The sequence below is a fragment of the Lathyrus oleraceus genome, chromosome 2 (assembly GCF_024323335.1).
Source record: "Lathyrus oleraceus cultivar Zhongwan6 chromosome 2, CAAS_Psat_ZW6_1.0, whole genome shotgun sequence".
In the NCBI taxonomy this organism is placed as follows: Eukaryota; Viridiplantae; Streptophyta; class Magnoliopsida; order Fabales; family Fabaceae; genus Lathyrus; species Lathyrus oleraceus.
This window is the reverse complement of record NC_066580.1, coordinates 492,296,703-492,312,611: the sequence shown is the minus strand read 5'-3', so window position 1 is coordinate 492,312,611 and position 15,909 is coordinate 492,296,703. Positions and strand designations below refer to the sequence as shown.

General features: G+C 38.6%; 2 protein-coding genes across 2 annotated transcripts; both read left to right on the top strand.

The window, feature by feature from the left end:
* Positions 1-4,139: 4,139 nt before the first annotated feature.
* Positions 4,140-9,499, top strand: LOC127123947 (uncharacterized). Its single transcript, XM_051054117.1, has 3 exons — positions 4,140-4,169; positions 4,394-4,450; positions 8,171-9,499. Exons 1-3 carry the CDS (start codon positions 4,140-4,142, stop codon positions 9,497-9,499), a joined length of 1,416 nt encoding a protein of 471 aa, XP_050910074.1.
* A 2,564-nt stretch (positions 9,500-12,063) lies between these two features.
* Positions 12,064-13,959, top strand: LOC127123946 (uncharacterized). The gene is made up of 4 exons (XM_051054116.1): positions 12,064-12,916; positions 13,058-13,158; positions 13,243-13,702; positions 13,817-13,959. The coding sequence occupies exons 1-4, from the start codon at positions 12,064-12,066 to the stop codon at positions 13,957-13,959; spliced, it is 1,557 nt and encodes a 518-aa protein (XP_050910073.1).
* The last annotated feature ends 1,950 nt before the right edge of the window (positions 13,960-15,909 follow it).

The window sequence follows — 15,909 nt, the reverse complement described above, 5'->3', positions numbered from 1 at the left end:
CCCACAAAGTATCTTGGATGACATTCAAGCTTCTTGGATCTGATTCTGATTGACATGATGAAATGCAATATGAAATGTTAAATGACCTAAAAATGAATGCATGAATGAGGGGGGAAAATTTTGGGGTGTTACAGTGAGGAAGTGTTTTTGGCCAATGGTTACATTCATGGTGTTTTAAACAAAAAAATGGATATATGCTCAAAGGGGGTTAACGAAGGATATAATAATGCGGGATGGCTAGAAAGGCTCGGGGTTAATTACAAACAACGTGCCTCAGTGTGTGTATCATGCAGTGACAGTCCCAGAGAGTCTACGCAAATTTAGAGTGATAAAGACAAACATGAATGGCGCCCATGATGATTAATGTGTTTGGCCTTTTTTGACTCACTTGGTTTGGTTCAGCTTTGACAGGATCCACAGTGCTTCTTAATTTGGTGCAATTGCTTTCTTACTTCAGAGTGTGCATGATACTTGTGTCGGTTAAGCTATATACGTTGCGTCCGATCTTTACTTTCAGCATTGTCACTTTCTGGGGAGATCTTTCACAACAAGCTATGGTGAGAGGTGTGATCTTTCATCCATTCTTACTTGTGATCCATTCTCACTTGTGATCATTACTTTTCCAACCTGTCAACACAGACTTGACACACACACTTGCAGCATAATATACATTCAACAGACAAATTCAATACAAAATTAAAAAGTAAAAATAAAACAAATAAATTGCAAATAAAAGACATAAAATCTCCCCCACACTTGAACTCAACATTGTCCACAATGTTTGTGACCAAGCGCGTAGGAGGGAACTTACAGGGTCCTACTGAGGAGGTGGTTGCGGAAAATGCAACATCAACTGCCGCATCATGCTGCTCATCTCATCCAACATCGCCCCCTGACGGGCTTGCTCGATGCCTTGCCTTTGCTGTTCAGTCCTCAAGTAACCTATTTCGGTATGTATCCAGCCCCATTGGTCAGTTGACCAAGATGAGGAACCCGCCGCCTGCTGGGTGGGTTCCTGATGCTATGGAACAAATTGCTCAGCAGGTGCTTGAGGATATTCTTCTTCCTGTCCTTCTTCCTGGTCATCTACAAATTGGTCACCTGCATAAAAATGGTCAGTGTCGTGGCCCTCATCCGCATCGGGATCGGCGCTCACATACAGCCAATTCGCACAATCAGTGATAGCCACTCTGTCCGGATCCAGCAGAGCGATGATAAACCGTTTATGAATGAGGACAGAATAATAGGTAGGGGCAACCACAATCATACCTTGGGCAATTAGAGCAGACATGTCAATTTTAGTATTACTTGCGATTGGTGTGTCCTCGAGTAAAACAGCCTGATACCCAAAATGCAATGCAATCTGGGTGATCATACCTCCCACGGAAATGCCTCCGGAGTTTGCTCGGCCGACTCTCCCCAGGTAGTCTGCTGCAAAGGCAGCGACATTGATGGTCTTGTTCTGAGCCATCGAGTACATGAAGAATAGCTCTCTCTGAGTAGCTACTCTAGTGTTGTCGCCTCTACCAAATAATGTGTAGGCTAAACCTTTTTGGGCGTACCTGAAATAGGGATTCTGGATGCCCGATGCTTTTGCACCTTTGGAGGAGTAATTCATCCTCCCAGTTATGGAGATCCAGAAATCCTTAGGAGAAAACTCGTCTGGGACCGATCCAGGTCAGTTCAGCGGGAGTCGGAGTATTGCAGCTAACTCCTCCACAGACAATTCATGGTAATTGTTAAACAACCGGAAGCGTAGAGTACCGAAATAATACCTGGTTGTGTTAACCCACCGTTTTTCGAGCTGAAACTCCAAGGTGCTGAGGAACTCGAGAGTAATACGCTCGTAGGTCGGCGCCTCCAAACTCATAAACTCGGGCATGCCCAAAACATGGAACATTCGGTCGACCTCAATTTTCAGCCCAAGATCGGTCAGAGTCTTCTTACACATATACCGGGTCGGCGTGAGCTTGCTTTTTCGGTGAATTTGGTAACGTCGCTCTTGCTCCGGGTTGTCAAACACAATATTATGCGGATTAGGATTCCGGATCGGACGCTTCCGGGACTTTGCCATCTCTGCACGTTGTTGCTTTCCGGTTAGGATTCTGTTTGAGGACATTTCGGACCTGCAAAAATAGTAAAATTCTGAACTTTCGAGTTAGAAAAATCTAAAACCGTGGTTGCGACCGGGACGGCGAGGTGAGAAATATTTGTGAAGGGTGTTTAGGCTATAGGTGAGTGGAACTTGGTTGCATGTGGGGTTTTGTGTGGTGAGGTGAGTGTATTTTAATGGAGTTTGAGAGAGAGGGAGAAGAAGATGAAAAAGTATGAGAGAGAATGATGATAAAATCTGATAATGATGAGTGTTAAGGGAAAAAAGAGTGGTTAAGAGTGGTTTAAATGGGTGGGCCCCATGAAAATTTCAAAATTTCAAAAAATTCGCACGCCTGACACGGCCATGTCAGCTGACACGGGTGGCCATGTCAGGCTACTGTTTTTACCCTTTTTTCAGCTTCTTTTACAGTGGTCCTAACACGGGCCGTGTCAGGCCACTGTTTTTCATAATCAAAATCGTTTTTCTTACAGTGCTCTTGACACGGCTCGTGTCAGCTGACACGGGGGGCCGTGTCAGGCCACTGTTTTTTCAACCATCCTTTCCAAATTTTCCTCTTCTGACACGGCCCGTGTCATCTGACACGGGTGTGTCATACCCTAAAATTTACCCTGAGTTTTCACTTGCATCCTTATAGTAAAATTGATCCATTTTGTCGTGCATTTCATAAGTTAAAATCATTTATCAGAGTTTAGATAAAAAGTTATGAATTCTGGCATTTTATCTGGTCTTGATGACACTCATTCAGTCATCTGTTGATTAAGAAATAAAAAAAAACTTGATTTCTCAAATCTCCATGCATCATTCATTATGTTGCATCTTGTTTCAGAGGTTCAAAAGATGATAATCAAGAGTGTTGTCATCGTCTGAATCTTTATAAGTTTTGTTTGTGTTTGAAAATCAGTAACAAATGGTCCAAGAGCGATTCATTTGCATCTGATTGTCTGTTTACGTTTATTCAGTTAACATTTCGGTGCATTTACAAGATGTTTGCATTTGTATACTCATCACAACATGAATTTTTGTTTTGCATAACACTTAAAATATCGCTCGGAATAATTTTTCGAATCTACAGAAAGACCGGTCGAATCGTTTCTCAATTGTATGTCGAATTAGCGGATGAAAATTTTAAATATTGGCTTTCAGACGTCAGTTTTATTTATCTACAGTTCACATAGTTCAACCTGAGGTGCTCATTTTATTTTTTCGACTACTTTTTCAACCGCGTTCTGATCAGTTTGAGTGTTTTGACCGGTCAATTTTTATTTCAAAATTTGACCAAAATCTATATGTTTTCGAGAAGTTTGTTTCACACTGATAATTTAGACGCATTCAGTTTATTTTTTGAGACACTTTTGGATCTGAGTTTTATTTACTTTCTATCCAATTATTTTTATTTTATTTTTAGCCATTTTAATTAGTCTAATTAATTAGAATCAATTATATTCATAAATGTAATTTTATTTTGTTTTATTAATTTTTATTTATTTTAGACTTTGATTTTATTTTATTTTAGAAATTAAGTTTTTTTAAAATAAAAAAATTAAGAAAAGAAAATATCTCCTCCTCATTAGTAATGATCAGATGAGCTGGCAAAGGAAAATTAATTTTGTCTTTTTGGTTGATAAGATAACACAACTTTGCTGACATGAAATTTCCTTCATATATTCGATTCCCATCAGCAAGCAAAGGACACTGTTTTTTTCTCTCTTAAATCTAATCACATAGACCTCTCTCTTCAAACTGATACCTTCAACTCATCATAAAAAAAAATCTAAAATCTCACTACATCTTTGTTCTTTCACATAAACAACTGTGCCACACTCCATCTTCCTCTTCTCCTTTGCTCTGCCACGCCGCCTTCATCATCATGACATCCTTTTCTGCCTTCTCAACAACCCACCCATAACCTCTCCATTCTTCAACCACAGTGAAATCCACCCTGATCCGTCATACATGAACCAACACCATGTCCGACCGACCTTAGACACGCATAACACAACGACCATGCTTCATATGACCGCACATGTTGAAGCAACGCGATTTCACTTCCATGGTTAGTAACATAAATGCATTAAGTATCATTTGAATCAACTCAGTCAGGTTTTATCAGGAAGAGATTCAGGCTTAACAATAAAGGAGATTTCCAAACAACAACAATAACTTGCAGCTTCCATTGACGGTTTCACTCGCATAGTGTTCGGTATATTTCTATCCGAATTTCATTCTGTTTGAGTTGTGTATCATTTCAATCTGGTTATGTTCTTGTTTGTTTGCTAGCTTGATTTAGTTTCCAATTATGTTATGATTCAATTCCGAGTTTTAGATCCATCGGTGGTCAGTTTTTACATTCTGGATTGTGCTTTCTGTGTTGATGTTAGAATCTAAGTTTGTTTGTCGCATTTAGTTTTCGATTTGATTTCGGATTGTTTCATTTTTGTCATTTAATTTTTGATATTGTTTGTGCATATTAAGTTGTGAGTTGCTGTTGTATTGAGATCTTGAAATTACAACTCATATGCTTTTTATTATCAACTGATATTATTAGGATTAATTACTTTGTGGTATGTGTTCTACTATTATAGAGACTTATTTAGTTTTAGTAAGATAGTTGCTACTGTATTGAGATCTTGAAATTACAACTCATATGCTTTTTATTATCAACTGATATTGTTAGGATTAATTACTTAGTGGTATGTGTTTTACTATTATAGAGACTTGTTTTGTTTTAGTAAGATAGTTGCTACTGTATTGAAATATTGAAATTACAACTCATTTACTTTTTATTATCAACTTATATTGTTAGGATTGATTAGTTAGTAGTATGTGTTCTATTATTTATTTAGATTTGTTTTTCTTATAATAATATAATTGCTGCTGTATTGAGATCTTAAAATTACAATTTATTATCCACTAATATTGTTAGCATTGATTAGTTTATAGAATATTTTCTATTATTATTTAGATTTTTTGTTTTGTTATAGTAATGTAATTGTTGGTTGAGTTTAGTGGTTAAATATTATATATATATATATATATATATATATATATATATATATATATATATATATATATATATATATATATATATATATATATATTTATTTATTTATTTTTAAAATACAGGTTTGAAGTATTGATCAAATAGAACTTAAGTTTTTTTTAGCATTGATTCATATTTTGGTGCAATCTACTGTAGCAATTAATCTTATTTTTTCCAGTTTCATTGAACTTTTGGGTGGAGACTCGTAAGATAGCGTAATTGGTGATATAATATACAATAATATGGTTCTATTATGTTATTTCATTGCGATAAGTCAAGTTTGTCATATGTGGATTCGAAAATTTTATGTCGTTTAAATTAAGTAATCAATTTTAATTAACTTAATTATTTGACTTAATCAAATAATTTTGATAATTAATCTTAATTAACTTAATTAATCTATTTAACCGAATTTTAGTCAATTAATGTTGTTAACAAAAAATTGATCGACTAATTTCACTATCATTTCACAATCTTTTTCAAACCAAGCCAATTCCATCTCATTCCTATTCAAAACCACTTTCATAATTCATGTCTTTCGTTTCAAACGCAAATGATATGAACCTCGATCAAACATTGAGTGCATTTTCCCTAATCAAATCCAAAATACATAATCATATTTAAAAACTGTTTTAAAATGGATGAAAGAGGAGATGGTCTTGAGCCTTCGATTCCTCTCCTCAATTACTTGGATACGAGTAGCCTTACTCGGCCATTCGAGTAATTGTCATATGTTAAAAAAACTTTTAACCCCCGCCACATCCAAATTATTTTTCATAAGTCAACTTCTGACACTTGATCCAACGTCAAGTCGTCCCCCTGTTTTTAAAATCTTTTCACAATAAAAATGGAAGAAATTGATTAAGTTTAGACTTTCTTTTTTTCGAATGTTAGGATACTGCTGTAGAGCTCAATGTTTAAACATTCGTCTTCCATATTAACATACAATAATTACCAGAATTTGGTCATTTCTCTTATAGAAGAAAAAGATTGATTGGGTATCGACCTTCTCTTTCCTGATTATTTGGACACTGCTGTAGAGCGCTTTGTCTGACTAATCGTCTTCCGTTAATGAACTTTGGCCTAATTTGCCATACATTTTCATAATAAACTTTTGGATGAAAAGAGAGTGATTGGGCTTAGGCCTCTTCCTTTTCGAGCATCTGAGTACTGCAGTAGAGCTCCCTGCTTAGATGCTTGTCTCCGCTTAAAATCAACTCAAACTCATCAAACTTGTTTTCCGCCCTTGTGCGACTCCGAAAACATTTTGAGAAACGAGTATGCAACATCCATTTTGATGCGAAACAAACAAAGACTTCAGCCTCCAAGAGTGAGCAGCAAGTAAAGGTTTAATCGCTCAAATGTGATCCAAGCATCACTCTCTTTAAAAGCAATCCATCTAGTAATTCTCTTTGGGTAGAACTACGTTTGCCTTGAGTTCTTCATAGCACCTGGAGATACGTAGGAGCAGGATTGTGAAATCTTGTCAGGCACATTAATATTAAAACACCCCTAAGTCTTTCCTTTCTTTATTTCTATTTTCTCACCCGATAAGTAGAAGATCACAAACGATATCACGCTAACACTCTAACACGAAACTAGCTAAATGGGTTCCATCGAGTACGATGAATGTGAGGGGTGCTAATACCTTCCCCTTGCATAACCGACTCCCGAACCCGATTTGGTTGTGACGACCATTTCTTTTTTTATTTTTGTGGGTTTTATCGATATTTCCCCTTTCCCTCTTTGGGAATAAATAAAGTTCGGTGGCGACTCTGTTTTGTTTATATTTTGAGCGTTCCTTACGCTCGGGTATTTTTCGCGCCGCGACAGTTGGCGACTCTGCTAGGGACACCAACTTCTCCTAAGCGAGTCAACCCTAATTTAGTTTATTTTGTGTTTGAGTTTTTGCTTTTATCTGTTTATTTAATTCTTATTTGTTTTATCTATATATGCCTTTATTATCTGTATTTCCAATTACTGTATTATTGATATATGGTATCATTGGAACTTTCTGGACTATTGCCATTTGTGTGAGGAAAAGCTTTATACCCGAGCTATGAGAAAAGCTTAAGTTAGGATGGTGGTTGGGTAGTATTGACATGCGAGACATCAGACTCGTTAGGTTGATGCGAGAACCCCACTCAGATGAGATCCCTTGAAAGTATTACTGTCTTACAATTAGTCGTTTTGGCGGTGATACTTTCAACCTCGATCTATGATTCTGAGGACCTTTTGTAGAACCCTGAACCTATGGCTTTTAGGACCGATGGTTGTGTTGTGTTAACCTATGAGACTTAGGACTCGTTGGGTTAATACGAAGACCTCACTCAGAATAGATCATTTTTTTAGGATATTGTTGTCTTACGAGTAGTCGTTTTGACGATAATATTGTCAGGTGTGATCCATGACTCTGGGAACCGTGTCTAGAACCGTGGACTCGATGGTTTTGTAGTATTGACCTACGAGACTTAGGACTCGTTGGGTTAATACAAAGACCTAACCTAGAATAGATCCTTTTTAAGATATTATTGTCTTACGATTAGTTGTTCTGACGATAATATTATTGAATTGGGTCCATGACTCTAGAAACCTTTTAAACCCTAGAGCCTACCTGTTTGGTTTTCCTATTCCTGGAACCTTTCCTCCATGACATAATTAATCAGAATGTTCCAATGATCACCTACCCAACTGTACATACATAAACATAAAACATTTCATAATCATAACACATATGACATGTGCATATTTTCAAGGGACCTAAAGACTCGTTTGATTGCAGGCATTCAGAAGACATGGGTAGCAATCAAAAAAGTACTTATTCATTCAAGTTCAGGAATCCAAAGCTAGGATTGATTAAGGGGTTGATCTCAGATGTGAAAAAAATCAGAAGGAACAACTTTTGTGTTGAGTATGGTGACCTGTTGACTATCATGAACACTGAGGTGGATGCTTGGGCCATTTTCACTTTGGCACAATTCTATGATCCTCCCTTGCGGTGTTTCACATTCCAGGACTTCCAGTTGGCGCCAACGCTGAAAGAGTTCTCACATATAGCAAACATTAGTATCAAGGATGAAGTACCTTATACCGGTCTAGGGGAATTTCCTACACATCAACAAATAGGTTCATCTATACATCTAGATAAAGCGGAAGTGAAAGCTAATCTTGGACCAAAAGGAGACACTTTGGGCTTCACTTTGAAGTTCTTAGTGGGAAAAGCTTCAGATTTCAAAAGTAAAGAAGATTGGGTCGCTTTCAATGCTGTGTTAGCGTTGATACTCTATGGGATTATCTTGTTCCCAAACATTGATTACTTCGTGGACATGACTGCTATACGCATTTTCTTGCTCAAGAATCCCATTCCCACCTTGCTTGCAGATGTTTATCACTCTATCCATTGGAGAAATGAGAAGAAGGGGGGGATGATCCAGTGTTGCGCTCCTTTACTGTATAAATGGTTCTTATCTCACTTACCAAGCGAAGGGCCTTTTGTTCAGAACAAGGATAACCTCAAGTGGTCTCAAAAAATCATCTCTCTATCTGCCAATAACATCACCTGGTACTCTCGTGTTTATGATGATGTGGACATAATCGTCAAATGTGGCAACTTCCATAATGTGCCACTCATAGGAACTCGAGGTTGCATCAATTACAATCCTGAGCTTGCTATGCGACAACTTGGGTTTCCTATGAATGACAAACCAGAAGACAAGTTGTTAGAAGGTTTCTTGTTGGGAGAAGGAGTGAAGGACTTTGATCTGGTGAAGAGGATAGGTCGTGCCTGGACTAAAGTTCATAGAGAAGGAAAAAGGGAGCGTGGAAAGAAGAATTATATAGCTAGAGAGCCATATACAAGTTGGGTCCAAGCCAGAACTTCTCAAGACAAACTACCATACCCTTATGAGCCTCCAATGCATATAAATCCTCCAGAACCTACTCACGTCACTATGGAGGAAGCTAAAGAGCTCAAAGTTGTCATCCAAAGTTTGGAAAAAGAGAATGAAGAGCTACGGTTGAACCTTCTCCGAATTAATGAAGAAAGGGATAATCATAAGTGGGAGCTTGGGCGGAAGAAAACACAACTTCAAGCAAATGTGGAAAGGACTGATAAGGAGGAATATAAGAGAAAAAGAGTCAAACAGGGGTTAGATCAAGCTGACAGCTGCTTGAATACCATCAAAAGCCAACTGAAAGAGGCTGAGAGGGATTGTCGTGAGAAAGAGAAATGGTGGAAGCTCGCCACAAAACAAAAGAAGGAGATAAGAGAGACGCTTGAGGCTGAGATAGCCAACCTCAGTGTTTCACTCTGTGAATCAAAAGAAAGGGAAGAACGAGAATGACACAGTAAAGAGAGTGCTCTGGCTGCTACTCAGGTTACACCTGAAATGTGGAAAGGAAAGTGCCAGGAGGCTGAAAATGCTAATGAGTGGGAACGATACTGGAGAGGCCGACATGACTCTTTGCTATAAGAAGGTGAAGATTGGATGAACGTAAGGGAAAATGTGAATGCTAGTTTGGCAGCCTGCGAGGAAACCATCTAGTTTTTACATGAACAAAGAAATGAGTATCGAGACAAGTTTGCCAGTTTGATAGACTTCTATAATGGCATGGCTACGAATGTGCCTTTGATGCTAAGATGTGCTTTGGAAGACATAGACAATGACAACATCCCTCATTCAGTGACTGAATTTATTTATCTTTGTGAAGACATGATGAAAAGGTTCAAAGGAGAGTTGGAAGATCTCAACAAACAGAAGCCTGCAGTTTGACCTTTTTTTTATGTTATACCTTCCTTTATGTTTGAAAGAATTTTGTACTCAATCCTTGTACTCTATTTTGAATTGATGAATGAAGGATTTTGAGTTTCTTTTGTACAAAAAAGTTTGGTTCCATTCTTGTTTTATTCCCCGTAATCTCTTTGAATGCTTGCTAAGTTACAAGGAATCTAACACGGTTCCCTGAAAATAAAATTGAACATAAGCATAAAAGACATTTTTATAGCCACGTGCATCAAAGTATGCATCATGCATTTCATTTCTCAAAATAAAAATTCATTTCATTTTTTCCTCGTCTCTAGTAGTTCAAGCTGATTCCTCAACGTGCATACGCTACCCGCTCCAACACAAGAAGAATCATGGATGTAGTTCGAGAAGAACAAGCTACCTTCAGAGAGGAGATGGACTCTGTCAAAAGCAAGATCGAGCAGATCTTTGAGGCTATACAAGCTCTGGCTAGAAGGGAAGAAGAGGCTCGTGTTGCCGCTGCTGCAAGGAACGATGCTTTAGTTCAAGGGGTTGCTCTTCAGTAAGGACCTTCAGTTCCTATTCCAAATCCCGTTATCTACGGTCTTCCTCCAGGCTTTGTTCCACCGCCTGAAAGAAATCATGTGCCTCCACCTGCGCATACTTCTGGAGTAGCTGATGGAGTCGTTGTACAAGGACATCCGATAGTCAATCAAGTAGTCATGCCCCACACTGATGAAGAGCTCCAGGATGAGTTTGAAATGCAGAATTACAATGGAGCTACTCCAGTGGTCATCCTGACCCGCTGTCGCGCGCGGATCAAAAACGAGTGGTTTTTCAAAAATGTAGTTTAACGACAAATTGACTCGGATTATCGTTCTCACAAGGATTCTTGAATGAATTAACCAATGATAGTAATGATTAATGGGGTTTTGGTTGGTTTAGGATTCAATTAAAAAAATTAAATTAAAATAAGTGATTATTGAAATAAGCTGTAACAACAATTTACTGATTCGGTCTTTGCCTATCATCGACTATCGTAATTCCAACCGCAGATTAACTATTCCTATTCGATTATAATATCAACTGACAAGCGTAATTGATCGTATAAGTTGTATGTTCCTATTATCCGAATTAAGCAAACGGGATTAAGTTTCATGAATTAAGCAAACATGAATTAAACGGACTCGATAACGAATTAAGCAAACGAAATCGTGACTATAGTTAGGATCACACAATCAATCGGATTAAATCAATATAACATATGTAAATCGGATTAAGCAAACAAAATACATATATTAATATTGAAAGGAATAAAAAACCTAAATAAGAATTACTAAAATCTCAAGGTATCGGAACCCGAATACAGCAAATTGTTTGGATTGATTAGTTCTTCATGAGAATTCTTGCCAAAGCTTTCAAGTATTTCGTGAATAGTGATTATGTTATGCAGCTACTAGGTATATGGAAAATAAGGAATTTGGTTTACAACCCAACTGGATCGAAAACATAACTCAAGCCCAAAACTAATGACCCAAAACTTAAATAAAACTAATGCTGCAACTTGAAACGAAATTCTGGAATTTTGAGCTCCGAATCTGACTTTGACTCCAACACGAAAGTCGTAGCTCTCTCTCTTAGCTTTCCGGCGATTTTTAGAACGCCTCAAACGGATTCCCGGAACTCCAGTTATGATCGTTTCCGCGCAGACTGCTAAAGCTGAAAAATAAGTGCGAAAATTAAATTAAACTAAAAATAAAATAAAATATGAAAACATAATAAAATATAAAAATAAACAAAGTAAAATAAAGAAATGCCTAAGTAAAAAGTAGGAGAATTGTGCATAAATATGCACTTATCACATCCCTACTGCTGCCCAAGATTCTGAGGCTATCTTGATGTGTCGTGCTCTGGCCGAAAAGCTAAGAATCTTGGAAGGACATAACTCAACCCGTTTAAGTGCCTTGGAGATGTGTCTAGTCCCAGACGTGGTGATTCCTCTAAAATTCAAAGCGCCTGAATTTGAAAAATACAAAGGACTCACATGTCCTAACATACATTTGAAAATGTATTGCAGAAAAATGGCTGCCTATGCCAGAGATGATAAGCTCATGATCCATTGCTTTCAGGACAGTCTAACTGGGGCATCTTTGGACTGGTACATGCAGTTGGAATATAGCAACATCCACACTTGGGATGAGTTGGCTAAAGCATTCACAAAGCAATACAAATATAATACTGACATGGCACCAAACCGTACTCAACTTCAGAGTATGGCCCAGAAAGACAATGAAGCTTTTAAAGAATACGCACAATGCTGGAGAGAATTGGCTGCAAGGGTGCACCCGCCGCTGGTTGATCGTGAATTGATTGACATTTTCATGGGAACCTTGCAGGGCCAATATTATGAAAGATTGATTAGTAGTGTGTCTACAGGATTTTATGACATGGTGATCGTGGGAGAAAGAGTAGAAGAAGGACTGAAGAGTGGTAAAATCCAGGGAGGTTCCAGCAGTCAACCAATCTTGAAGAAGCCTTTCAACGGATTCAAGAGGAAGGAGGGTGAGACTAGTGCCATTTCTTCTCAGAGGGGGAGACCACCATACAAAGCTCCTGCTTCTGTGCCTTATTATCAGTACCCTTACGTAGCGGCTGCTCAATATCCAACCATGCCTTACCGTCCAATTGCTCCTATTCCTATTCCAGCTCCGGTACCTCACTATCAAGTTCCAGTTCCTCAATATCAAGCTCCACAACCTCAATTCCAGGCTCCTCCACCTCAACATCAACAGAGAAATCAACAGAATAATCAACCACGTCCAGTTCAGCAGCAACGACCAAATCAACAGTATAATAATGTGAATACCACTCATATCCCAATGAGTTACACTCAATTGCTACCGTATCTGATTCAGAATGGGACTGTCATGCCAAGGGCATTACCTCCAATGCCGAAGCCGCATAAGCCTTGGTATGATGAGAATGCTAGATGTTCCTTTCATGCTAATTCAGAGGGTCATACAACACAAAATTGCAAGGTGTTCAGGCTTCGGGTCCAAGAGTTGATAGATTAGAAAATTTTGTATTTTGCTGATGTTCCAAATGTGGGGAACAATCCTTTGCCTAAACATGATAGTTCAAGTGTCAATGCTATAGAAAGTTCAACTGATGATGGATTGATAAAGGATGTGTTCAAGTTGAAGACTCTTTTAACAGTGGTCCATGCTAGATTGATGGAAGCAGAATTGATGAATGAAGTACATGATAGTTGTGTGGTGTGTTCGTCAAACCCTGATCAGTGTGGTGAATTCAAAATTTATCTTCAACGTTTGATGGATTAGCGGGTTATTCAGTTCACTAGAGGAAAGATTGATGAGGATGTTGCTATGATTGTGCCTGTGTTTGATCAAGAGAGGCTTCCCAAGCCTTTTGTGGTCCCTTATCAGAGAAATGTTGACCTAGAGCCAGTGAAGAAGATTAAGCCCATGGTTATCCATGTTCCCGCTCCATTCTCATTTGACAGTACCAAAGTCGTGCCTTGGAACTATGAGCCTGTAGTTTATGTGGGTAACAAACTAGTAATCTTGAAAGAGCCAGATATGACTAACATCGCTGGAGCTAGTGGTGTGACTCGAAGTGGAAGGGTTTTCTCTCCTGAAGTGATCCCAAACAAAGAAAGTGCACTAACAGTTGAACCAACAAATGGGAAAGAGGTGAATCCTCCAGAAGCAGGAGAAGGCTCATCTAAGAAAGCAGTGATTGTTGAAGAGGATAGAGAATTCTTGAAGATCATCAAGAAGAGTGATTACAAGGTCGTAGATCAGCTCAACCAAACTCCTTCAAAAATATCCATTCTTTCTCTACTTATGAGTTCTGAGGCTCATAGGACTGCTCTATTGAAGTTCTTGAACGAAGCTTATGTGGCAAAAGATATCAGTGTTATTCAGTTTGATAATGTGGTTGCTAATCTCAATGCTAGTAGTTGTTTGATGTTCATTGATAATGATTTACCCCCTAATGGGCGAGAACATAATATGGCGCTTAATATCTCCATTTAGTGTACAGATGTCACTTTGGCTCGAGTAATGGTAGATACAGGTTCATCCTTGAACGTGTTACCTAATACTACCCTGGCACAATTGAATATTGAAGGGGTGCAGATGAGACCCATTGCTTTGATAGTGAAAGCTTTTGATGGGTCTAAGCGAACAGTTATTGGGGAGATTGACCTCCCAATCCTGATTGGCCCTCAAACTTTCCGTATTACCTTCCAGGTAATGGATATTAGGCCTGCCTATAGCTGTCTGTTAGGTAGACCTTGGATCCATGTTGCTGGAGTTGTCACCTTGACACTTCACCAGAAGCTGAAGTTTGTTACTTCTGGTAAGCTGGTATCAGTATCCGGAGAGGAAGATATTTTCGTCAGCCATTTGACTTCTTTCAGATGCATTGAAGTAGGTGAAGACATTGTTGAAACTCCTCTCCAAGCCCTTGAAGTGGTCAATGTGGTCCAGACTAAGCCGAAACTTGTTGAAGAACCCAAGGGGGTCATGACCTCGTGGAAGAGTGTGAAAGCTGCAATTGAAGCTGGTTGCCCTGGAAGTTGGGGCACAATGATTGAACTACCAGAGAAGAAAGACAAGTGCGGGTTAGGATATCATTCGTCTATTGAACTTTTCAAAGATCAGAAGATACATCAGGGGAAGGTTCCTAGCATCCAGGAAGTATTCTCCAAAGCTGGTTTCCGAAGTGATGATCAAGTGAATGCTCTTGAAGATGAAGATCTAGATTTGTCCAAGATGGTGTTTTGTGGACCTCCGGAGGCTGCTCTCACTAACTGGAAGGCAACAGATGTTCCGGATATAGTTTCTTGTTCAAAGTAATTTACTGTTTTCTAAAACATCCAATGTCATGCCCAAGGCATATGGATAGCTGTTTAGGGCCCATTTTGTGTTAATATTTAAGCCTTATCATCAATACAAAGCACAATTTTTTGAGATCCCTGTCTTTCATCTTTTTAATTTATTTATTTTTTTTACAAACAAATAAACAACAAAAAATGGCAATTTTTATTTCACATCACTTTCATTTTTTAAAATCTTCCTCTAAAAAGAAAAATCATTTCCATGCAGATCATTAATAACTGGATCCATTGAACACGACAATGATATAATTCCCTATGACTTCGACCTCCCGATTAACCAAGCGGAAGAGGATGGTAAGGAAGACTGCGAACTTCCAGAAGAGTTGACCAGACTTTTGAAACAAGAGGAAAAGATGATTCAGCCTCATCAGGAACCAGTGGATGTGATCAATCTGGGGACTGAGGAGGATAGAAAGGAAGTCAAGGTCGGAACTGCTTTGAAAAAAAATGTGAAGGAGGAACTAGTCAAGCTACTACATGAATATGTGGATGTGTTTGCTTGGTCATATCAGGATATGCCAGGACTCGACACCGACATAGTTGTGCACAAGCTGCCGTTGAAGCTGGAATGCCCTCCCATCAAGCAGAAGTTGAGAAGAACTCGACCAGACATGGTTGTCAAGATCAGAGGAGAGGTCAAGAAGCAGTTTGATGCAGGTTTTCTAGCTGTTGCAACTTATCCACAGTGGATTGCTAATATTGTGCCAGTTCCGAAGAAAGATGGGAAAGATCGAATGTGTGTAGACTACAGAGACCTGAATAGAGCTAGTCCCAAAGATGATTTTCCTTTACCTCACATTGATGTATTGGTAGATAACACATCTCAGTTCTCTGTATTCTCCTTCATGGACGGATTCTCAGGATATAATCAGATTAAAATGTCTCCCGAAGATATGGAGAAAACAACTTTCGTTACACCATGGGGCACTTTCTGTTATAAGGTAATGCCTTTCGGCCTGAAAAATGCTGGGGCAACCTATCAAAGGGCCATGGTGACTCTTTTCCATGATATGATACACAAGGAGATTGAAGTATATGTGGATGACATGATTTCCAAGTCTCAGACAGAAGAGGAGCATGTTAT

Coding starts and splice junctions, on each gene's coding strand:
- LOC127123946 (XM_051054116.1), top strand. CDS start 12,064: ATGCAGTTGGAATATAGCAACATCCACACTTGGGATGAGTTGGCTAAA. Junction 13,159..13,242: donor AAGCAGAATTGATGAATGAA/GTACATGATAGT, acceptor TTGATGGATTAG/CGGGTTATTCAGTTCACTAG. Junction 13,703..13,816: donor CTTGAAGATCATCAAGAAGA/GTGATTACAAGG, acceptor TCTTGAACGAAG/CTTATGTGGCAAAAGATATC.
- LOC127123947 (XM_051054117.1), top strand. CDS start 4,140: ATGTTGAAGCAACGCGATTTCACTTCCATG. Junction 4,170..4,393: donor AACGCGATTTCACTTCCATG/GTTAGTAACATA, acceptor TTTGTTTGCTAG/CTTGATTTAGTTTCCAATTA. Junction 4,451..8,170: donor GAGTTTTAGATCCATCGGTG/GTCAGTTTTTAC, acceptor TTCACATTCCAG/GACTTCCAGTTGGCGCCAAC.